This window comes from Hyperolius riggenbachi, chromosome 5 (assembly GCF_040937935.1).
Source record: "Hyperolius riggenbachi isolate aHypRig1 chromosome 5, aHypRig1.pri, whole genome shotgun sequence".
In the NCBI taxonomy this organism is placed as follows: domain Eukaryota; kingdom Metazoa; phylum Chordata; class Amphibia; order Anura; family Hyperoliidae; genus Hyperolius; species Hyperolius riggenbachi.
Genome location: NC_090650.1, coordinates 440571634 through 440597228, shown reverse-complemented (window position 1 = coordinate 440597228; position 25595 = coordinate 440571634). Strand labels below are relative to the sequence as shown.

Here is a 25595-nt window from a genome sequence, read left to right as displayed (position 1 = left end):
TAATAATAATATTCCTATCTAGTGTGAAATCCCCGATTTCCTCCCGGATCAAAGCACACCGGATCTATCTAAGGTCTGAGCGCTAACACGGATGTATTCGCTTTGCTTTGTTTGCGCTTTGAGTCCTATGGGAGAAAAGCGCTTTACAAATGTTATTGTATTGTATTGTATTGTATTCGCAACAGCAGACAGGTTGCAAGTGAAGCCGAGAGGCTTAAGAAGCAGAGGAGACCCAATTGGCACACCCACTCCTCTGAGCCAATGAGGAGCGGCGAAGGTCTCCTCTGACATCAGCCGACCAGCTGGTCAGCTGACGCGCCTCCTCCCTGCATAAAGGTCCTGTCTGTGCGCGCGTGCACGCGACAATGCAACCCTATGTGCGGCTGACAAACCCGTTCTCGGCGTGCTAGCCGCCAGAGGCACGGGTGACATGCTGGACAGAGGAATGGAGGCAGCTGCAGAGGACGCCAAACTGCCCGCAGCTGCTTCCTCCATATTTATTACAGGTAGTCTGGAGTGTAGACCATGTTCAGGGTTTCTTGTATACATGCTGCCGGACACCTACGGTGGGTCTAAACTTATAGAGAGACCAAGTGGATGTTTCCTGGGAGGGGTCAAATCTCATAGTTCACCTGTCCTGGAGGGTTACTTAAAATATATCTACCCGTTAGCTAGCTTAGGGTTTCTCTACTAAAAATGTGTTTGATTGACTCTAAACTTTAGTCCCATCCTTTATATTGATATATTACTAATTTTAAAATATTAATATAAAGGAAAATTAACCAGGATACAAAGGACCAGTGTGGTTTGAATTATAAAACAACATATATTTCTTATGAAATCTTTATGGTATGCGTGACTAGGCATGTGACGGGGCGTGAGCAGGGGTGTGGAAGGGGCGTGACTTAACCTTTTCACCTCCCCCAGCAGGAGTGTCCCTGTATTTACACAAATATAAACAAACTAGCCGACCCGCAGCGTATTATACGCCGCATAAGGGGGTAGAGGGCAGGAAGGGGGTATTGGGCACAGTGGCGGGGAGGGGGGTTGGACCCCCCCCTCAACTGGGTCCCCCATGTGTGCTCCCCCTCCAGCTTAAGATCAGCAGGAACCCCCCCTCCCTCACCTGGGTCCCCCATGTGCACTCCCCCTCCAGCTTAAGCTTAGCAGGAACCCCCCCTCCCTCACCTGGGTCCCCCATGTGCACTCCCCCTCCAGCTTAAGCTCAGCAGGAACCCCCCCTCACCTGGGTCCCCCATGTGCATTCTCCCTGCAGCTTAAGCTCAGCAGGAACCCCCCCTGCCTCACCTGTGTCCCCCATGTGCGCTCCCCTCCTGCTTAAGCACAGTAGCAGCCGCCACTATTAGTAAGAGGCAGCGGGCGGGGATACCTCACCTCTTCCGTGTTCCAGCGTGCGATCCACTGTTGTCACTTCCTGCAATGCTCCCCACTGTATTGGTGTAATTTGCCTTTTGAAAACAGAAGGAAATCTGCAATAATTCAGCTATAAGTGAACATTTTTAAATATGCAATTTATCCCTTTTCAACCTTAGTAATCCAAGCAAGCATCCAGAACCACTGGTGTATAGCAAGCTTATAGCTTTAAATTTTACACAGCTATATCAAACCCACATGTGACAGCCTGTTTCAGACTTTTGGTCCTCATCAATACATAGCAGAGATTGATATGGCAGTATGAGATGGGGCTTGGACCAGTACAACAGAGTAACCAAGCAGCTCAGGGTGACCCAAACCACTCGGAATGTATAGGGGGATAAAAGGAACCAAAAAGACCTTCTACTAAAAAAAATCAAAGCTTGGTGTAATTTGGCTTCTTAAAACAGAAGAAAATCTGCAATAATTCAGCTATAAGTGAACATTTGTGGTTACCCACAATGCACCGCTACTAAATATGCAAACTATTCCTTTTCACTCTTGGTAAGTCAAGCAAGCCTATGGGCCGGATTCACAAAGCGGTGCAAACTGTTTAGCACGGTTGTGCTAAACAGTTAGCACGTGAAGTGCCGTTCGCGGACTTTTGCGCGCACAAAGTGCTGCGATTTGCGTGATTGCGGTCTTTTGCGCGCGCAATTTGCCACAAATCGCGGTACTTTACACACGCAAAAGTCCGCGATTGCGGTCTTTTGCGCGATTCACAGCACTTTCCACGCACAAAAGTCCACAAATGGCACTTCACGTGCTAACTGTTTAGCACACCCACGCTTAACAGTTTGCACCATTTTGTGAATCAGGCCCTATAGCTTTAAATTTTACACAGTCATATCAAAACCAAATGTGACAGCCTATTTCAGACTTCTAGGTCCCTTTTCCACTACGGCATTTGCGATTGCTGAATCGCAAAATCGCAAACCGCTAGTGATTTTCCAAATCGCTACGGTTTGCTTTTAACATAGGAATCGCGGTAGGTCATTTCCACTACCACGATTCCTTTTTACCTAATCGCAATCACGCAGCAGAACGATTATTGCCGCAATTTTGCTATGCAGTGCATAGCAAAATCGCAATAGCAAACATCGGGAAATCGAGAAATTGTGCATTTGCTGAATCGCAATCGCTGGCGTTCAGCGCGAATGCTAGCGATTGCTAGTGGAAAAGGGCCCTTACTCCTCATCAGTTCACAACAGAGATTGATATGGCTGTATGAGATAGGGCTTGGACCAGTACAACAGAGTAACCAAGCAGCTCAGGGTGACCCAAACTACTAAGAATGTATAGGGGGATAAAAGGGACCAAAAAGCCCTCCTACTAAAAAAAAGCAAAGCTTGGTGTAATTTTCCTTCTTAAAATAGAAGCAAATCTGCAATAATTCAGCTATAAGTGAACATTTGTGGTTACCCACAATGCACTGCTACTGAATATGCAAATTATCCCTCTTTGCCCTTGGTTTGATATGACACTACTTCTTCTTCTTGCTTGGACCAGCCCCTTCTTCTTGCTTGGACCGGCCCTGGGGGCAGGGCACTACTTCTTCTTGCTTGAAGGTTGAGGCACTTACTCTATTATATATATAGGCTATCATTCATAAAGCATTCCCGCATGCGGAAATGCGTAATACCGCTGACTTTACCGACCACCGAGCAAGTTCTGCATTCATAAAGCCTCTTTCCGCATGCGGAGCTGACATTCCCGTGCAGAGTGACAACGTACCGCCTTGTGCGGCTTTGATACGCAGTTATCCAGAAAAAGTAGCAAAAGGTTCATTCATAAACATTTCCGCATAGCGGTATGCGGAAGGGGATTACCGATCCCCTGGATGTAGCGGGAAGCTTGCGGAGTACATGTAAGTGAATGGGACGGACCTCCCACACATCAGCAGAGAGAGCACCGCATGGAGGGACTCGACCAGCTTTTCTGTTTCCGCATGCCTACCGCCCGCCTGCCGACACCATGCTCCAGAAAACCTCCGCACTGCTACCGCCCCAGGCACAAAGTTTATGAATTACCACCCAGAAGGCACAACTACCGATGGCGGTATTCTCCCGCACGGGTTCCCCTTACCGACAGCCTGTTCATGAATGATAGCCATAGAAGATAGAAGATTCCCCCTCCAGGCCGCCATGGATAGTGGGGGAATGATATAATTCGGCTTCCAGCGATTGCTGGAGGTCGAATTATTGTGTTTTTTAAGCAACTTCGGCTCCGTCTTCTGACGGCGCTGACGTTACTCACTGAGCGCAGCTATAGACTGATTCCCATTACAGTCTATGGCGGCACTCGCTGCGCCTAAATCTAGCAGTGCTGTAAAGCACTGCTCCACGACCGCTTTGCAGTATTGGTTTTTTGACCCTGCATAGTTTGACATGCGAAAGCAAATGCATATTTGCATGAGCATTGCCTCATGAATAGTCAATTAGGCCAGCTTTGCAAAGCCAGACTTGCTAGGGTTAAGCATCCTTTCCACAGACTGTTGATAGGCAGTGAAATGCCTCTCAAACTCTCTCAACTGCTCACTGCTGCCTAGTAACTGCTTGTTGCTGCCTGATAACTGCTTGTTGCTGCCTGATAACTGCTTGTTGCTGCCTGATAACTGCTTGTTGCTGCCTGATAACTTCTTACCTGTGCCTGGTAACTGCTTGCTGAGCACACAGCTCAACAGTCCGTGGAAAGGAGGCATCAAACTTGGTCTTTGAGCACGCATACATTTTCTCATGCAAAGTACTTCTTCTTCTTGCTGGAAGGTTGAGGCCCTTATTCAATTATGAATAGCCAATTAGGCCAGATTTGCAAACCCAGACTTGCTAGGGTTAAGCCTCCTTTCCACAGACTGTTGATAGGCAGTGAAATGCCTCTCAAACTCTCTCAACTGCTCACTGCTGCCTAGTAACTGCTCACTGCTGCCTAGTAACTGCTTGTTGCTGCCTGATAACTTCTTACCTGTGCCTGGTAACTGCTTGCTGGCACACAGCTCAACAGTCCGTGGAAAGGAGGCCTCAAACTTGGTCTTTGAGCACGCATAAATTTTCTCATGCAAATTACTTCTTCTTCTTGCTGGACGGTTGAGGCACTTACTGAATTATATATATAGACTAGCTGTCCCGCGTCGTAGCATACGCCGCATCTTCTATCTATCTAATAGAGTACGTGCCTCAACCTTGAAGCAAGAAGAATAAAGGTGGGTACACACATCAGATAAAAGTCTTTGGAAAAATGAAAGATCACAGACCAATTTTACCCCCTTCCATGTAGTATCAGAGCCACACCTACACAGTCTATTCTATTGAGCTGCACTCCCCATTAGATAGAAATATTTGCAAGATGCTGCACACAAAGTTGCTGTACACATTCAAAAGATCATTATCTGCAAAAGATCCGTTCCTGCAAAAGATCAGTACCTACAAAATACATTCATAGTCTATATTTCCATGCGGATTATTGTGGACATTTTTCCGCATAAGGGCATAAGCATCCGCATACAATGAATTTTCGATGCTGGTCGAAAACACAAATATTTCTGAAGATTTTCGTGAAAATTCGCCAAAAAACGAAAACAGGATTTTCGATGCGAAAATGACTTAGGCGAAAATTCGCAAGCAACACTGCTACATGCTACATTAGCACTATCCAGGAGCGCCACAGGGAGGATTCCCAATGCCCCCTTTTTATACAACCGGAGGGACCGCGGGAACCACAGCGGCACCCCGGAGGGGGAGGCTAGGTGCCGCAGGCGACCCCCCCCAAGCGTGGCCAGCGCCAGGGAGAGCCGTCTGCACCCACCTCCCAATATTAAAAACAGGCACTTACCTTAATGTCCATTGGGTTCTGCTACATGCGCATTAATTTTCTCATGGAAAGCATTTTTTCCAGTTGTATTCTTTGGAGGCAGGTGGTGGATGGCTTGCTCCGGTGGTGTGAGCCCTGGAGTGAGTTGTCTGCACCTGTCCTCCCCCCCCCTCTGGAGTGCTGTATGTGAGCCAGCCCTGAGCTCTAAAGCTCGGGGTGACCCATGCTTCACTCCTTTCTCATGTGGTGCCCCCAAGTTAATGCGCATGTAGCAGAACGCAATGGACGTTAAGCTAAGTGCCTGTTTTTAATATTGGGAGGTGGGTGTGGACGGCTCTCCCCGACGCTGGCCACGCTTGGGGGGGGGGGTCGCCTGCGCCTCCCCCTCCGGGGTGTCGCTGTGGTTCCCAGGCAGTGAGAGAGCCTGGGACCCTGTGGTCCCCCCGTTGTATAAAAGGGGGGCATTGGGAATCCTCCCCGTGGCGCTCCTGGATAGTGCTAATGTAGCATGTAGCAGTGTTGCTTGCGAATTTTCGCCTCGAAAATCCCGTTTTCGTTTTTTGGCGAATTTTCACGAAAATCTTCAGAAATATTTGCGTTTTCAACCAGCATCGAAAATTCATTGTATGCGGATGCTTATGCCCTTATGCGGAAAAATGTCCACAATAATCCGCATGGAAATTCAATCTATGCGGATGTTTATACGGAAAAATGCCCGCAATAATGCGCAAGAAACTTTTCTGAATGCGGGCGCTAATGCCCTTATGTGGAAAATGTCCGCAATCATACGCAAGTAATGCGAAAATGACTGGCCTTAGGCGAAAATTAACGTGAAAAAATTAGATGGAAAATTTGCCTGTCAAAACGAAATTAGGCGAAAATTCGGTAAAAATTTATCGAAACAAATTTTTGCATTTTCGCTCATCACTGGCATGTAGCAGGGCGACCGCTTTGCAGTATTGGTTTTTTGACCCTGCATAGTTTGGCATGCAAAAGCAAATGCATATTTGCATGAGCATTGCCTCATGAATAGCCAATTTGGCCAGATTTGCAAAGCCAGACTTGCTAGGGTAGGCCTCTTTTCCACGGACAGTTGATAGGCAGTAACATGCCTCTCAAACTCTTACAACTGCTCACTACTGCCTGGTAACAGCTTGCTGCTGCCTGGAAACTGCTTGTTGCTGCCTGGTAACTGCTCGCTGCTGCCTGGTAACTGCTCGCTGCTGCCTGGTAACTGCTCGCTGCTGCCTGGTAACTGCTTGCTGCTGCCTGGTAACTGCTTGCTGCTGCCTGGTAACTGCTTACTGCTGCCTGGTAACTGCTTGCTGAGCACACAGCTCAACAGTCCGTGGAAAAGAAGCCTAAAACTTGGTGATTGAGCATGCATACATTTTCTCATGCAAAGTACTTCTTCTTCTTGCTCGAAGGTTGAGGCACTTACTCTATTATATATATAGAAGATAGAAGATTCCCCCTCCAGGCCGCCATGGATAGTGGGGGAATGATATAATTCGGCTTCCAGCGATTGCTGGAGGTCGAATTATTGTGTTTTTTAAGCAACTTCGGCTCTGTCTTCTGACGGCGCTGACGTTACTCACTGAGCGCAGCTATAGACTGATTCCCATTACAGTCTATGGCGGCACTTGCTGCGCCTAAATCTAGCAGTGCTGTAAAGCACTGCTCCACGACCGCTTTGCAGTATTGGTTTTTTGACCCTGCATAGTTTGACATGCGAAAGCAAATGCATATTTGCATGAGCATTGCCTCATGAATAGTCAATTAGGCCAGATTTGCAAAGCCAGACTTGCTAGGGTTAAGCCTCCTTTCCACAGACTGTTGATAGGCAGTGAAATGCCTCTCAAACTCTCTCAACTGCTCACTGCTGCCTAGTAACTGCTTGTTGCTGCCTGATAACTGCTTGTTGCTGCCTGATAACTTCTTACCTGTGCCTGGTAACTGCTTGCTGGGCACACAGCTCAACAGTCCGTGGAAAGGAGGCATCAAACTTGGTCTTTGAGCACGCATACATTTTCTCATGCAAAGTACTTCTTCTTCTTGCTGGACGGTTGAGGCACTTACTGAATTATATATATAGACTAGCCGACCCGCAGCGTATCATACGCCGCATAAGGGGGTAGAGGGCAGGAAGGGGGTATTGGGCACAGTGGCGGGGAGGGGGGTTGGACCCCCCCTCAACTGGGTCCCACATGTGTGCTCCCCCTCTAGCTTAAGATCAGCAGGAACCCCCCTCCCTCACCTGGGTCCCCCATGTGCACTCCCCCTCCAGCTTAAGCTTAGCAGGAACCCCCCCTCCCTCACCTGGGTCCCCCATGTGCACTCCCCCTCCAGCTTAAGCTTAGCAGGAACCCCCCCTCCCTCAACTGGGTCCCCCATGTGTGCTCCCCCTCCAGCTTAAGCTCAGCAGGAACCCCCCCTCCCTCACCTGGGTCCCCCATGTGCACTCCCCCTCCAGCTTAAGCTCAGCAGGAACCCCCCCTCACCTGGGTCCCCCATGTGCATTCTCCCTGCAGCTTAAGCTCAGCAGGAACCCCCCCTCCCTCACCTGGGTCCCCCATGTGCACTCCCCCTCCAGCTTAAGCTCAGCAGGAACCCCCCCTCACCTGGGTCCCCCATGTGCATTCTCCCTGCAGCTTAAGCTCAGCAGGAACCCCCCCTGCCTCACCTGTGTCCCCCATGTGCGCTCCCCTCCTGCTTAAGCACAGTAGCAGCCGCCACTATTAGTAAGAGGCAGTGGGCGGGGATGCCTCACCTCTTCCGTGTTCCAGCGTGCGATCCACTGTTGTCACTTCCTGCAATGCTCCCCACTGTATTGGTGTAATTTGCCTTTTGAAAACAGAAGGAAATCTGCAATAATTCAGCTATAAGTGAACATTTTTAAATATGCAATTTATCCCTTTTCAACCTTAGTAATCCAAGCAAGCATCCAGAACCACTGGTGTATAGCAAGCTTATAGCTTTAAATTTTACACAGCTATATCAAACCCACATGTGACAGCCTGTTTCAGACTTTTGGTCCTCATCAGTACACAGCAGAGATTGATATGGCAGTATGAGATGGGGCTTGGACCAGTACAACAGAGTAACCAAGCAGCTCAGGGTGACCCAAACCACTCGGAATGTATAGGGGGATAAAAGGAACCAAAAACACCTTCTACTAAAAAAAAAGCAAAGCTTGGTGTAATTTGGCTTCTTAAAACAGAAGAAAATCTGCAATAATTCAGCTATAAGTGAACATTTGTGGTTACCCACAATGCACCGCTACTAAATATGCAAACTATTCCTTTTCACTCTTGGTAAGTCAAGCAAGCCTATGGGCCGGATTCACAAAGCGGTGCAAACTGTTTAGCACGGTTGTGCTAAACAGTTAGCACGTGAAGTGCCGTTCGCGGACTTTTACGCGCACAAAGTGCTGCGATTTGCGTGATTGCGGTCTTTTGCGCGCGCAATTTGCCACAAATCGCGGTACTTTACACACGCAAAAGTCTGCGATTGCGGTCTTTTGCGCGATTCACAGCACTTTCCACGCACAAAAGTCCACAAATGGCACTTCACGTGCTAACTGTTTAGCGCACCCATGCTTAACAGTTTGCACCATTTTGTGAATCAGGCCCTATAGCTTTAAATTTTACACAGTCATATCAAAACCAAATGTGACAGCCTATTTCAGACTTTTAGGTCCCTTTTCCACTACGGCATTTGCGATTGCTGAATCGCAAAATCGCAAACCGCTAGTGATTTTCCAAATCGCTACGGTTTGCTTTTAACATAGGAATCGCGGTAGGTCATTTCCACTACCACGATTCGTTTTTACCTAATCGCAATCACGCAGCAGAACGATTATTGCCGCGATTTTGCTATGCAGTGCATAGCAAAATCGCAATAGCAAACATCGGGAAATCGAGAAATTGTGCATTTGCTGAATCGCAATCGCTGGCGTTCAGCGCGAATTCTAGCGATTGCTAGTGGAAAAGGGCCCTTACTCCTCATCAGTTTACAGCAGAGATTGATATGGCTGTATGAGATAGGGCTTGGACCAACAGAGTAACCAAGCAGCTCAGGGTGACCCAAACTACTAAGAATGTATAGGGGGATAAAAGGGACCAAAAAGCCCTCCTACTAAAAAAAAGCAAAGCTTGGTGTAATTTTCCTTCTTAAAATAGAAGCAAATCTGCAATAATTCAGCTATAAGTGAACATTTGTGGTTACCCACAATGCACTGCTACTGAATATGCAAATTATCCCTCTTTGCCCTTGGTTTGATATGACACTACTTCTTCTTCTTGCTTGGACCAGCCCCTTCTTCTTGCTTGGACCGGCCCTGGGGGCAGGGCGCTACTTCTTCTTGCTTGAAGGTTGAGGCACTTAGTCTATTATATATATAGAAGATAGAAGATTCCCCCTCCAGGCCGCCATGGATAGTGGGGGAATGATATAATTCGGCTTCCAGCGATTGCTGGAGGTCGAATTATTGTGTTTTTTAAGCAACTTCGGCTCCGTCTTCTGACGGCGCTGACGTTACTCACTGAGCGCAGCTATAGACTGATTCCCATTACAGTCTATGGCGGCACTCGCTGCGCCTAAATCTAGCAGTGCTGTAAAGCACTGCTCCACGACCGCTTTGCAGTATTGGTTTTTTGACCCTGCATAGTTTGACATGCGAAAGCAAATGCATATTTGCATGAGCATTGCCTCATGAATAGTCAATTAGGCCAGATTTGCAAAGCCAGACTTGCTAGGGTTAAGCCTCCTTTCCACAGACTGTTGATAGGCAGTGAAATGCCTCTCAAACTCTCTCAACTGCTCACTGCTGCCTAGTAACTGCTTGTTGCTGCCTGATAACTGCTTGTTGCTGCCTGATAACTTCTTACCTGTGCCTGGTAACTGCTTGCTGAGCACACAGCTCAACAGTCCGTGGAAAGGAGGCCTCAAACTTGGTCTTTGAGCACGCATACATTTTCTCATGCAAAGTACTTCTTCTTCTTGCTGGAAGGTTGAGGCACTTACTGAATTATATATATAGATACAAACTTGGTTCTGTTTCTATTTTTAGAACACACTCTGTATCTCCATCTTGTGGCCAAAAAGTAAAACCGCATCCAAATACCCTATTATACACCTTCCCATAGAAAAATGAAAAACGATGATGGAGGCTGGCACATCCAAAAATAGAAAAGCTCTTTTATATATATTATTTATATATTATAAAAGAGCTTTTCTATTTTTGGATGTGCCAGCCTCCATCATCGTTTTTGTATTCTGCTGGGATCCCTAGGTGCGAGGATCCATTGAGGCTTGGGCACCCACTCCCTTGGTTCACGACGAGTGCCACTCTTTTTATCAGTGTGTCAAACATAGAAAAATGAAATACATTTTCATTATTTTTAAAAACCCTTCGAGGTGAAATGGTTTTAAGTGTCCCTCTTTCTCATCTCAAAAAGTTGGGAGGTATGCAATGGTGTCGGGACATAGTGTGTGTGGGGAGGGGTTGTGGGACCAGTAATGGCGGGCCACAAGTTTGGATCCCAGGGGCCCCATGACAAGTTCACTGAGGGGCCCACAACTCGCTGACCATTACTAGACCGCACACAGACAAATGTTTCTATGAAGCTGGAATATCTTCTAACACAAGACTTCTTTACAAATAAACAGGATCTGAAGGGGGTGTGTCCCCAGAATGCATTGCTTCAGGCTGCAAAAAGTCAAGAACTGTCCCTGCTCTCACCCCTCCTCCCTCAGTGAGTCAGAGTTGTGTAGACTGTCAACATTAAGGCACACTTGAAGTGACAGGGATATGGAGGCAGCCATATTTAAACAATACCCTTTGCCTGGCAGCTGATCTCTTTGGCTGCAGTAATGTCTGAATCACACACCTGAAACAAACATGTAGGTAATCCAGTTACACTTCAGTCAGAGCACCTGATCTGCTGCATGCTTGTTCAGGGGCTGTGGCTAAAAGTATTAGAGGCAGAGGATCAGCAGGACAGCAATGTGCAATGTTTAAAGAAAAATAAATATAGCAGCCTCCATATCACTCTCACTTCGGACATGCTTTAAAGCAAACCTGTAATGAGTAAAAAAAATAAAGGTTAGATACTTACCTGAAGTAGAGACTTTCTATGTCCTCCTCGACCCCACTGAGGCTGGCCAAGACCCTCTTCCTCCTCGAGCCTTGCTCCCATCCATATGTGGCCAGTGAATGCATATCTGAAAAGCCCTTGTCAGACATGCTTGGAGGGTCCCCCAGGGCTGGATCGGTGGGGGAAGCCTCTGGACTATATGGTTTCATGTTGCAGGCTGGTCAGGTTTATAAGAGGCACTCATGGCTTATAAACCCTGTGGAGGGTCTGGGTAGAATTAAACGCCTCATTACACACTGCAGTGCTGGCCAGAAAAGTCATCTCTCAGCAGTGAGAGGAGGTGGGCAGGTCAGGTGATCGGCTGGGAACTCCCACTTCTGCAACAATAAGGAGCTACTGGATGCAGCCAGGCAGTTATTTTAAATATATTTATGGCAAAAAGAACATTGCTAAGTAATGTAAATTTACTGTCAAAAGCTTTCAAAAATGGCAGACTGAGCTAAAACTGAACCTGAAACTGATTCCTTACCACCTCCTACACACCTCACCCTCGGGCACATGTAGATGGCATGTGTAGTGTTAAGCCTCTTTTAGGCAGGAGGCTGAACTGGGTGCTTGTCGGGCAGTTTAGCCCCTCGTGTGCCACCCACAAGCGCAATTTTGGTGCTATTAAAATACAGTCGACCGGCAGTGTTTGTAACATCATGCGTGTCAACACTTGACATACGGTTATTTTACTGGGGGAAGAGCACCGTGATATACCACTCCTGAGCACGGCTGTGCATGTGTGAGTCTATGGGGAGTGCCTTTACACCGCTGGTACCGAGCGTTAACCTCTTGAGGACCTCAGTGTTAAAACCCCCTAAAGACCAGGCCATTTTGCATTAAATTGGCCACTGCGGCTTTAAGGCCAAGCTGCAGGGCCACTCGATACAGCAGACAAGTGATTCCCCCCCCCCCTTTTCTCCCCACCAACAGAGCTCTCTGTTGGTGGGGGGTCTAACCGCCCCCCCCCCCCCATGTTTGTTTGTTTATTCTTTGTACGTGTGTGTTTTTTGTATAAAAATAAGTGTTTTTTTTCCCCAACTGTAACCCCCCTCCCTCCCTTCCCCCGCCAGCCAATCCCCGTGATCAGCTGTCATAGGCTTCAGTCTATGACAGCCGATCACCCCTGTGCCTAAGGAGGGGACAGTCATGTCACACGGCTGTCCCCAGTACAGCGCTGCTGCTGTAACCAGGTACACCTTCTGAGTTACTCCTATCTGTATTATTGCCTGAGGAAGCAAGCTAGAGACCAGCGAAACGCATTCCATTTGTTCTGGAGTACAAATTAAATCTTGTTTAAACCATACATAGTGGTTGTGTTTGGTTATTGGAGAGGTAAGTCCACCCTTACCCCATAACTTTTATCTGTTTTTACCTATTATCAATTTTTACTCTGCTGGCGCCTGTTTCCATTGCAATTATTGTTATCCAGCTGGTGGACGGGTGAACACCCCTTCTTTCCTTCTACAGAGAGTGACTTTGTAGCCTGAGTGGGGACAGGCCTAATATCCGCATAAGTGCTTTAAGTGGCTGCCTGAACCCGGCTACCCATACTTGTGAGTATATTTCTATTTGCTGCTACCTTGGCATTCCTTTATCATCAATAATACACTCGATTGTGTTTTTCCTTTCTTTTACATTTTATAAATGTACTGCTCAGGGAGGGTGGGGGGTTATTGTAGCTACATTGCTGAAATGGTGGGGTTCAGCCTTCAGCTGCCCCTCCTGTGTCACCCTGCTTGCTCGTATTTTGTTTTGTAACCGGCTAATTTTCCTTCTCTTCTCTTCCAGACATGTGACATGATTTTCAAGAAAGCACTCATGAAAAACACCATGATCGTCTGGGGTCCGGAGAGGTTGCAGATGATGTGTCCGTAGCCTGGAGACTGATCATGTGACGCATTCTTCAACAACTGTCCGGCCTGTCCTGTAATGTTATATCTCATTATGCTGAAACAGACTTTTATATCATGTGATACAAAACATATAGCAGATAAGATGGAAGCATTGAGACATTCCAAGGCGCTAATACCACCACCTGCCTAATATGGTGTAAATCCCACTTGTGCCCCCAAACACCGCTCTGAGCCACCCAGGGCCGCCATCAGAAATTTTGGGGCCCCTCACAAATCATCAGTCCGGGCCCCCCCCCCCAAACTGAGAAATGTGCGTAGCCATTACATGTTGGCAGAGCTAGTTGGAGGCTTGCTGTCCACAAATTAATCACGAATAACCACGGTGGATACTCGTGATTCAAGTTAGCTCTAATTGCCACAGCTGAGCGGCTAGATGCGGCGGGGTTAATTACCCAGACCGCCGCTCTCCGCCCAGCGTTTCAACGAGGTGCAAGTTTCCGAATGGACGCGTTGCAAGCCTCGATATCGAGCACTTCCTCCTTCAAGCCGGAAGGAGGAAGTGCTCCATCATTTTTTTAGAACCTCCCAGTTTTATTTTCTGTTTAAAAAAACTAAAAAAGTAGGTTTAATGCTATTGTCTCATATGGTAATGATTCAGCTTTTCCCATAGTCTCGCAGTTAGCAATCATGTGACCCCCAACAAGACAAATTCAGCAATCATGAGTCCCCCAACAAGACAAATTCAGCAATCATGAGGCCCCCAACAAGATAAATTCAGCAATCGTGAGACCCCCAACAAGACAAATTCAGCAATCATGAGGCCCCAACAAATCATGAGGTCCCCAACAAATCATGAGGCCCCCAACAAGACAAATTCAGCAATCTTGAGGCAATGAGGCTCCCAACAAATCATGATGCCCCCAACAAGTAAAAATTTAATCATTAGGCCCCCAACAAGACAAATTCAGCAGACATGAGGCACATAAATAGACAGCATTTCACATAAATAGGCAGAATGCCCCCTTATTATGGTAGACACCTCTCACCTGGATTCTGACAGGGACCCCCAGGTTAGGTAGTGAGTGACATGGAGCCCTTTTAGGTAGTGAGTGAGTGACATGGAGCCCCTTTAGGGAGGGAGTGAGTGACAGGGAGCCCCTTTAGCTAGTGAGCGAGTGACAGGGAGCCCCTTTAGGGAGTGAGTGAGTGACAGGGAGCCCCTTTAGGGAGTGAGTGAGTGACAGGGAGCCCCTTTAGCTAGTGAGTGAGAGACAGGGAGCCCCTTTAGCTAGTGAGTGAGTGACAGGGAGGCCCTTTAGGGAGGGAGTGAGTGAGTGAGTGAGTGAGTGACAGGGAGCCCCTTTAGCGAGTGAGTGAGTGACAGGGAGCCCCTTTAGCTAGTGAGTGAGTGACAGGGAGGCCCTTTAGGGAGTGAGTGAGTGAGTGACAGGGAGCCCCTTTAGGGAGTGAGTGAGTGACAGGGAGCCCCTTCAGCTAGTGAGTGAGTGACAGGGAGCCCCTTTAGCTAGTGAGTGAGTGACAGGAAGCCCCTTTAGCTAGTGAGTGAGTGACAGGAAGCCCCTTTAGCTAGTGAGTGAGTGACAGGGAGCCCCTTTAGCTAGTGAGTGAGTGACAGGGAGCCCCTTTAGCTAGTGAGTGAGTGCCAGGGAGCCCCTTTAGCTAGTGAGTGAGTGACAGGGAGCCCCTTTAGCTAGTGAGTGAGTGACAGGGAGCCCCTTTAGCTAGTGAGTGAGTGAAAGGGAGCCCCTTTAGCTAGTGAGTGACAGGGAGCCCCTTTAGGGAGTGAGTGCCAGGGAGCCCCTTTAGCTAGTGAGTGAGTGACAGGGAGCCCCTTTAGCTAGTGAGTGAGTGACAGGGAGGCCCTTTAGCTAGTGAGTGAGTGACAGGGAGCCCCTTTAGCAAGTGAGTGAGTGACAGGGAGCCCCTTTAGCAAGTGAGTGAGTGACAGGGAGGCCCTTTAGCAAGTGAGTGAGTGACAGGGAGGCCCTTTAGCTAGTGAGTGAGTGACAGGGAGGCCCTTTAGCAAGTGAGTGAGTGACAGGGAGCCCCTTTAGCTAGTGAGTGAGTGACAGGGAGCCCCATTAGGCAGTGAGTGAGTGACAGGGAGGCCCTTTAGCTAGGGAGTGAGTGACAGGGAGGCCCTTTAGCTAGTGAGTGAGTGACAGGGAGCCCCATTAGGCAGTGAGTGAGTGACAGGTAGGCCCTTTAGCTAGGGAGTGAGTGACAGGTAGGCCCTTTAGCTAGTGAGTGAGTGAGTGACAGGGAGGCCCCCCCCAGCCGCCACCGCTGCTTCCCCTACCTTGCCAGGCTGCCAGCAGCGTCAGACCTCAAGATCAGCGGCGACCCGACCAGTAAGAGCGGGCGCTGGACGCACCCGCTCTATATGCGGAAGTGACGTCACTTCCGCATATCAGTGCGGGCGCTGGGTCCTAGCGCCCGCACTATTGTCGCCGCCTGATCGAGGTCTGACGCGGCGGCGGAGGCGGCGGCTAGAGGGATGGAGGGAGGGAGCAGCGGCCAGGGGAGGTTGAGCGGCGGTCGGGCGGCACCCGCTAGGGCCGCGGCGGGGATGGGGCCCCCCTGCAGGCCCGGGCCCGTGACGGGAGTCACGGATGTCCCCCCCTGATGGCGGGCCTGGAGCCACCGAGGCCAGGACTCTACAAAGCCTGTGACTGTGTCCTGTGGTCAGGCACGTGCACAGGGGGGTGCTCTGGGTGCCCAGGCACCCCCCTTTTTAAAAACTTCAAAAAAGGCCCCTCTCGCTGAGCAAAACAAGCCCCGCCCCCGGCCGCGATAAGCCCCGCCCACCCACGGGAAGCTCCGCCCCCGTCTGGGACACTTTCAAGTGAAGAGGCCCAGACAGGAATCCTAGTGTGGCATACTGACCTCTCCCTCCACCTAGGACCCATACTGACCTCTCCCTACCCAGTACCCACAGTGACATCTCCCTTCACCTAGCACCCACAGTGACCTCTCCCTCCACCTAGCACCCACAGTGACCTCTCTCTCCACCTGGGACCCATAATGACCTCTCCCTCTCCAGCACCCACAGTGACCTCTCCCTCCACCTAGCACCCACAGTGACCTCTCTCCCCACCTGGGACGCATAATGACCTCTCCCTCCCCAGCACCCACAGTGACCTCTCCCTCCCCCAGCACCCACAGTGACCTCTCCCTCCACCTAGCACCCACAGTGACCTCTCCCTCCACCTAGCACCCACAGTGACCTCTTTCTTACCCAGCACCCACAGTGACCTCTCCCTCCATCTAGCACCCACAGTGACCTCTTTCTTACCCAGCACCCACAGTGACCTCTCCCTCCATCTAGCACCCACAGTGACCTCTCCCTCCACCTAGCACCCACAGTGACCTCTCCCTCCACCTGGGACCCACAGTGACCTCTCCCTCCCCCAGCACCCATAGTGACCTCTCCCTCCACCTAGCACCCACAGTGACCTCTCCCTCCACCTAGCACCCACAGTGACCTCTCTCTTACCCAGCACCCACAGTGACCTCTCCCTCCATCTAGCACCCACAGTGACCTCTCCCTCCACCTAGCACCCACAGTGACCTCTCCCTCCACCTGGGATCCATAGTGACCTCTCCCTCCCCAGCACCCACAGTGACCTCTCCCTCCCCCAGCACCCACAGTGACCTCTCCCTCCACCTAGCACCCACAGTGACCTCTCTCTTACCCAGCACCCACAGTGACCTCTCCCTCCATCTAGCACCCACAGTGACCTCTCCCTCCACCTAGCACCCACAGTGACCTCTCCCTCCACCTGGGACCCATAGTGACCTCTCCCTCCCCCAGCACCCACAGTGACCTCTCCCTCCACCTAGCACCCACAGTGATCTCTCCCACCACCTAGGACCCATAGTGACCTCTCCCTTCCCCAGCACCCACAGTGACCTCTCCCTCCACCTAGCACCCACAGTGACCTCTCCCTCCCCAGCTCTAGCAGTGATCCTGCCTACCCCAGCACCCACACTGACCTATCCCTCCCCCAGCACCCACAGTGATTTTTCCCACCCCCAGCGGCTACCCTCCTGTCCCCTGCAGCACCCACGGGGACCTCCCATCCCAAAAGCAGCACCTACAGTGACCTCTCCCATTGCCAGCGCCCACAGGGGCTTCTCCCAACACTCAGCATCCACTCCCTCCTCCAGTAACCACACTGACTTCTCCCAGCACCCACAGTGGCCTACCCTTCCCCCAGCACCCACGCTGACCTCTACCTCCCTTAGCAGCAACTATGCCATTCATAGCAGCACCCATAGTGACCTCCCACCCCCTGCACCCACAATGACCTCTACCTCCCGAGACCCACAGTGATGTCCCCCAAAGGACCCACATTGACCTCCCTTTCCTCCAGCACCCATACTGACCTCTACTTTCCACAGCACCCACAGTTACTTCTCCCCCCAGCACTCACAGTGACCTACCCTTCCCCCATCAACCACACTGACCTCGACCTCCCCTAGCAGCAACTATGCCATTCATAGCAGTACCCACAGTGACCTCCCACCCCCTGCTCCCACAGCAATCCCACCAATATTCGGCACCCACATTACACTCAACCAGTAACCCCCACTATAGCAAGCACCCAGTACTTGCACCAAGCACCCTGCAACCAATACTCACATCTGGCCTCAATATGGCACTTAGTACTTGCATCAAACAGCCACATGACACCCAATACCTGCACCCCTTCACCCTATAGCTGGCACCCAGTACTCACACCTACATGGCACAGTACTTGCACCCAGCTCTGACATGTCACTCACTACTCACACCTGCACACAGCCTCCACATGGCACCCACTATCTGCACCCGCATAACTAGTACTAGCACCCGAAGTACCTGCACGCAGAACCCACGTGACACACAACACCCACCCAGAGCTAGCACCCAGTGCAGGCATGGCACCAAGTATTTGCACCTATGTAATACCCAGTACCTGCACCCAACACCCACATGTTTCATCTGCAGTAGTTCCAGTTACACTAAGCCTCCACTTGGTGCCCAGCAAACACAGCAAGCACTCACATATGACATCCAGTACTTGCACCCAGAACTCAAAAGGGACTGAGTACCTGCAATCAACACCTACATGATGGTTGATAGGCACAGACTAACCAGCAAGCTCATGGTGACCCAGAACTCATTGGGGTGTGTAAGGGACTACAATGGTCTTAAAAGCCCCCTTACTAAGATGTTAAGAAAAACAAGTTTGCTTTCCTAAAACAGAAAGAATTTGCGATAATTCAGGTTGGAGTGAGCCTGAGATATCTCCCAGAGCAACACTGCTGAATATATGCAAATTAACCATTGTGCACTTAGAAGCTTGTGAGGTACTTGGGAGGATGGTTGTGGAACAGGTTGGGATGGGTCGCTAAGGATTTGAGCAAGCCTGTTGCATTCACGACTACATCATGCTACCAAAAAGTTAAAGGAATTCTGGACAATTTCAATATGGCAGGAGCAGCCTTAACAGACATAAACAAGCAGAATATAAAAAAATGGATCACAAGAAATGATATAATATGTTATATAAAAGGAATGACAAGTGCACAAGTGGAGACAGTATGGAAAAGAATGAGTATTAAAGGTATAACAAACAGGCAAAAAGATGTTGTCTGGATGGCTCTGGTGTCAGCGCTCCCTACTAGGGTTTTTTGCAAATTGAGGGGTATGACTCCCTCAGGAAGGTGCCCAAGAGAAGGGTGTGGAGGGGAAGAGGATGTGGACCACGTGTTTTGGGATTGTAATTTTGCAAAGGGTTTTCGGAGGAAGTTGAGGACATTTTTAGAGGTGGTGGTGGAGGTTAGGGTCACATCTCTTTCAATGGTGATGGGTGGAGTGTCACTGGGTGCAAAGGAGAAGGATAGGAAGGGGTGGATTGTGTTCTCTGTACTTAAGGAAGTTTTGTGGGATGCAAGAAACTTAATAGTATTCCAGAAGGAGGAGTTGTCGCTGGAAGCAGTGTGCAATATTTTCTTAGCAAGATTGTATGTGGTGTACCTGGTAGAGTTGGGCCGAACGGTTCGCCGGCGAACGTGGTTCGCGCGAACTTAGGTGGTTCGCGTGCGGGTGTCGCACGCGAACGTTTTGCGGCAAAAGTTCGCAAAAAATCGGTTCGCCCCATAATGCACCTGAGGGTCAACTTTGACCCTCTACATCACAGTCAGCAGGCCCAGTGTAGCCAATTAGGCTACACTAGCCCCTGGAGCCCCACCCCCCCTTATATAAGGCAGGCAGCGGCGGCCGTTATGGCCACTCGTGTGCCTGCATTAGTGAGAGTAGGGCGAGCTGCTGCAGTCTCTCATAGGGAAAGATTAGTTAGGCTTAACTTCTTCCTGGCTGCATACCTGTTCTGTTCAGTGAGCCCTCAGCCCACTGCATACCTGTACTGTGATCCTGCCACTGCATACCTGTTCAGTGATCCTGCCACTGCATACCTGTACTGTGATCCTGCCACTGCATACCTGTTCAGTGATCCTGCCAGTGCATACCTGTTCATTGATCCTGCCACTGCATACCTGTTCAGTGATCCTGCCAGTGCATACCTGTTCATTGATCCTGCCACTGCATACCTGTTCAGTGATCCTGCCAGTGCATACCTGTTCATTGATCCTGCCACTGCATACCTGTTCAGTGATCCTGCCAGTGCATACCTGTTCATTGATCCTGCCACTGCATACCTGTTCAGTGATCCTGCCAGTGCATACCTGTTCATTGATCCTGCCACTGCATACCTGTTCATTGATCCTGCCACTGCATACCTGTTCATTGATCCTGCCACTGCATACCTGTTCAGTGATCCTGCCAGTGCATACCTGTTCATTGATCCTGCCACTGCATACCTGTTCAGTGATCCTGCCACTGCGTACCTGTTCAGTGATCCTGCCACTGCATACCTGTTCAGTGATCCTGCCAGTGCATACCTGTTCATTGATCCTGCCACTGCATACCTGTTCAGTGATCCTGCCAGTGCATACCTGTTCATTGATCCTGCCACTGCATACCTGTTCATTGATCCTGCCACTGCATACCTGTTCATTGATCCTGCCAGTGCATACCTGTTCAGTGATCCTGCCAGTGCATACCTGTTCATTGATCCTGCCACTGCATACCTGTTCAGTGATCCTGCCACTGCGTACCTGTTCAGTGATCCTGCCACTGCATACCTGTTCATTGATCCTGCCACTGCATACCTGTTCAGTGAACCCGCCACTGCATACCTGTTCTGTTCAGTGAACAGTTTGGTGTGTCAGTGTGAAGCAGTACCTTAATTACACTACCTGATTGATGTATACACATGCAAGATGTTTTAAAGCACTTTAGGCCTGTCATTTAGCATTCAATGTGATTTCTGCCCTTAAAACGCTGCTTTGCGTCAAATCCAGATTTTTCCAGGGGACTTTTGGCATCTATCCCACTCCGCCATGCCCCCCTCCAGGTGTTAGACCCCTTGAAACATCTTTTCCATCACTTTTGTGGCCAGCATAATTTTTTTTTTTTCAAAGTTCGCATCCCCATTGAAGTCTATTGCGGTTCGCGAACTTTAACGCGAACCGAACCTTCCGCGAAAGTTCGCGAACCCGGTTCGCGAACCTAAAATCGGAGGTTCGGCCCAACTCTAGTACCTGGCGGAAAAGAAAGGTGTTGGAGAGGAGAAGGCACAAGAATTGTGGAAGCAAAAGGAGTGGAGCTCATTGCTCTAAAATGTTTTGTTTTCTTTTTATTGATAAAGAACAGACTTAATAAAAGCCAGCATGATGATTGAACAGTGAAGGAAGGGCAAGATCGCTGCCAACCTGATGGAGAGATCCGCGTGAGGGCTGGTTTTTAAGTGATTTTAATCTGAAAGGCTAAAAAAAAAAAAAAAAAAAAAAAAAATCCGAAACAGTCTGTATGCATGTTGGATTATTATGGCTCTGTACACATTAACAAGCTGACACATCATTGCATTCCAGCGGTTCTGGAGGTGTGTTTAGCTTCTAAGGGTACAATGGTTAATTTGCATATATTCAGCAGTGGTGCCCTGGGAGACATCTCAAGCTCACTCCAACCTGAATTATCACAAATTCTTTCTGTTTTAGGAAAGCAAACTTTTGTTTTTCTTAACATCTTAGTAAGGGGGCTTTTAGGACCATTGTAGTCCCTTACACACTCCAATGAGTTCTGGGTCACCATGAGCTTGCTGGTTAGTCTGTGCCTCTCGGATTTACAAGCCCTACTCCATAGAGCCAAATTAATCCATGCCATGCACTGATGAGGATCAAACAATCCGAAACAGCCTGTATGCATGTTGGATTATTATGGCTCTGTACAAATTAACAAGCTGACACATCATTGCATTCCAGTGGTTCTGGAGGTGTTTTGATGGTTGATACACACCCATACAGCCAGAATCCACATGACACCCTGTGCCAGCACCCAGAACCCACAGACACCCAGCATCTGCCTTTAGCACCCACAGACATGACAACAAATACCCCACTAGCCTGCACACATCACCCATATGTCACCATGTACTCACTCCCAGTACCCACTTGGCACTCAGTATTTGCACCTAAGACCCACATACCCCCATAATCAACACCCACATGGCACATGGCACAGTACTCACACGTCACCAAGTTCCAAATTCTTTATATGCACCTAGTACCCGTCCATGGCCAGCACCCAAATAGCACCCAGTACCCATCCTTGGTCCGAACCCATATGAGACACAGTACTCTCCCATGGCACACATCCAGACCACACATACTCCCTGCTCACTCATGTCCAACACTCACATGGCTCCCTGTACCAATTAGCACTCACATGGCACCCACTATTGTTTATCACCATCTGCTACTCATTCAGCACCCAATACTGCATAGCACCCACTGCAAATAAACACCCAATACAAACTGGACCTTGGTACCCAAAGCAGCTTGACACAGACTTTACTATGGCATCTTGGTACCCACTGCAACTTAGCACAAAGTGAACCTTTGCGTCTTACCATCTATTGCATCTGGGCACCCACTGCACCTTGGCACTTACTGCAGTTTTGCATCTACTAATGCTAAGCAACCACTGCATATTGGTAACCACTTCTTTGCCTGAAAAGAGGTTTGGGTGCTGATCAGATCAAGAGGGACAGAGGTCCCAGTAATGAAAGGTAAGTCTGTGCCTCTACTGTGGGCTCCACTGTGCCCACTCTAACCCACTAACAGTGGGCACCTATCACTGCTGATTTGAGGGTGGTAGCACCAAAAGAGTTGGAAGGAGACACAAAGTCTGCCTGATACTGCTATAAAGGTGTGTGTGTGTGTGTATGTGTGTGTGTGTGTGTGTGTGTGTGTGGGGGGGGGGGTGTGTGTGTGTGGGGGGGGGGGTTAAGACTGCCTTATGCTTTCTGGAGAGGGGGTATTACATACACAATTTAGCACGATTTATCGATATTAAATTTGAGCACCACACCCTTGAGGATCCTCTGCACGGCCCTGCTCCTTCCTGCAGCACCCACACTGACCTCTACTTTTCCCAGCATCCACCCCTTCCCCTCATAGCTGGCACCCAGTACTCACACTCACATGACACCAAGTATCTGCACCCAGGCCTAAAATTGCACCCAGTACTCACACCTGCACACAGCTTCCACATGGCACCCACTATCTGCACCAAGTATCCACTTAACCCGTACCCGCACCTAAAGTACCTGCATTCAAAACCCATGTGATGCCCAAAGCCCACCCATAGCCAGCACCCAGTACTGGCATGGCACCAAGTATTCGCACCCACGTCGCATTCAGTACCTGTACCCAGCACCCACATGACATCCAGTACATGCACCCAGATCTTACATGGCACTAAGTACTTGCAATCAACACCCGCATGACACTCGATACCCAACCATAGCCAGAACCCACATGACACTCAGTACTTACACCCAGAGCCCACATGGCACCCATCATCTGCATTCAGCAGCATGACAATCAATACCCCCCTATACAGAAACGAGGAAGGGGGGGGGGGGCATGCGGGGGAAGGCATTGCCAGGCCCCTTTTTTAAATTTGAGCACCCCCCACTTAAGGACCCTCTGCACGGCCCTGCCTGTGGTATCTGGTAAGATGTTAACGCAACCCTGTAGCAAAAAAAACAAAAGGACCTTCACACCACTCCCCTTTCCCCACCCACTCCCATACTGGATACAGTATGACGGGGGGTTACTTTCACTACCATAGACTGAAGACCAGCTATCGGTTACAGGGCATGCATAGGGGTTCAGAACTGGCCCCAGTGCCCAAATTATACACCTGGTCCTACTGAGCCCCCTTTTTGCCTCCATTGGCTGTATGGGGGCACCAGAGATCCTTGTGTCTTTCTGAAATACTTTGTAATGTTGTCTTAGACACATTTAGCATTAAGCTATAATCAATATTGTATATAGGCTTTCACAATGTGATTATGTATAAGGCAGGGGCAAATAAAGGGCGGAAAAAATGAAGGAGGGGGGGTGAGGGGAGGAGAGAAAACAAAAACAAGTACAGAGATATAAGGTAGGGGGGATGGATGCATGTCAAATGTCACATGTCACCTCGGGTATCCTAAGTCGCTCTTTGTAGCCAAGCAACAAAGAGTAACCCCCCCCCCCCCCCACCACCAAGGGTGGACTATGATCAATGAAACGATTGGTAAAACACAGGCACCAACAAGAATAACATACACTAAAAATGGTTTAAAAAAGGAGATAGTAGAGGACTCACCTCCGGATACAAGACACCATGGGGCTTTCAGAAAAAACTACTTTATTAGAAACTAACTCCAGTTTCGTGGGATATTTATGCTTCGTCAGGCAAAAAATAAGTACAGTAGTATCTGCCATAGGTTCTCTGTGCGCTTGGCGCTTCCAAGTCGCATGTGGGGGAAAAAAACAAACGATTGGCAGCATTTTTTCGCATATTGCATGGGAATCACCATAGCTGTACATGGTGCGGCTAGAGGGATTCGGCTGCATATTTACATCAACACAAGTGGCGGCGGAAATCTTGACGCAAGGTGGCACAAATGGAAACGAGCCCCGACAGATTACCCTTATTTCTGCAACCAGCAGACGCCTACAAGAATTCTATAAAGAACAGCCTTGGTTCTGTGATCCCACCAGGAGGTAGTGCCCTAAGAATATGCCTAGAAACCTGTTGTTACAGGTGTTGGTTGTGAACAGCACAGGTCCTGATTGGCTGTGTGGAGACCCCGCCCCTTCCCCCTCGGTTACGTTAGGAGGACAGGATGCTGTGAATCAGAAGTCGCATAGTGTCTAGTCGGCATGGCAAACTCTCTGTTCTGCTGCCTCTCTGAAGGGGGTGAAAAGAGGGGCGGCACATGATTATTATTTGAGAGGGGAAAATGTGGGATTAAAGGGGATCTCCGATACCTGTCAAAAATGTAAAACTGACACTTACCTGGGGCTTCTATCGGCCCCCTGCAGCTGTAAGGTCCTGCGCCGTCCTCAGATGCTCCGTTCCCCACCGCCGGTAACCTGATAATTATGCGGCTGTGTGGCTGCGCACGTGCTCGCTCCCATGCATGTCATCGGAAGCTTAGTGCGCAGGCACAGTACATCGTTTTCTGCCAGCTGCAGTTCTATTTGTCTAGTTAGACAAATAATTAGCAGGTTACCGGCGGCGGGGAACGGAGCATCGGAGGAGGACGGCGCAGGACATGACAACTGCAGGGGGCTGATAGATTACCCCAGGTGAGTGTCAGTTTTAGCTTTTTTGACAGGAAACTATAATGAAAATAACTTATTGAATAATATTGCCTATTTTTGAACAATATTAATGCATAAATTATTTAGTTAGTGTTGTATCATTGTAAAATCTTCGCTCTCCTTGATTTACATTATGAAATGTATCACAGACAGAAATACATTTGGTCCTGTCAGATGATCTCTGCAGAATGTTTGTTTACTGGTAGGTCTGAAATTAGTACAAAATAGTACTCTGAGAGGAGAATTCCGCATAGCCAATCAGCTTAGACCAAGCATCACTGGGAGTGTGACGTTACATACAATACACAGCAATACTGTATATACATATAGGGATTGTTTCTGATGCTTAAGCCAGGAAAGTTACCGTACAAGTGTGTATCCAGAATAATTTACTGCATTATATTATATTCTACTATAATGCACTGCAGGGCCTCTTTAATGCAGAGAAGAATTAAACTTAAATAGGACTCAAGGCAAGGCAATAGTTTTGGCTCCGCCTGATAATGTTTCTGATAAGAAAGGGTGAGAGTGGGGTCATGGAAGGTGGCAGCTGGGCCCTTTGACA

General features: G+C 49.1%; 1 protein-coding gene across 1 annotated transcript in view; it reads left to right on the top strand.

The window, feature by feature from the left end:
* The window catches only part of LOC137519483 (uncharacterized), a 75973-nt gene that overhangs the window by 13276 nt on the left and 37102 nt on the right, over window positions 1-25595 (top strand). The window contains exon 3 of the mRNA XM_068238439.1: window positions 13176-13254. Coding sequence (XP_068094540.1) covers window positions 13176-13254 — 79 coding nt within the window. The remainder of the gene's footprint in view (window positions 1-13175; window positions 13255-25595) is intronic.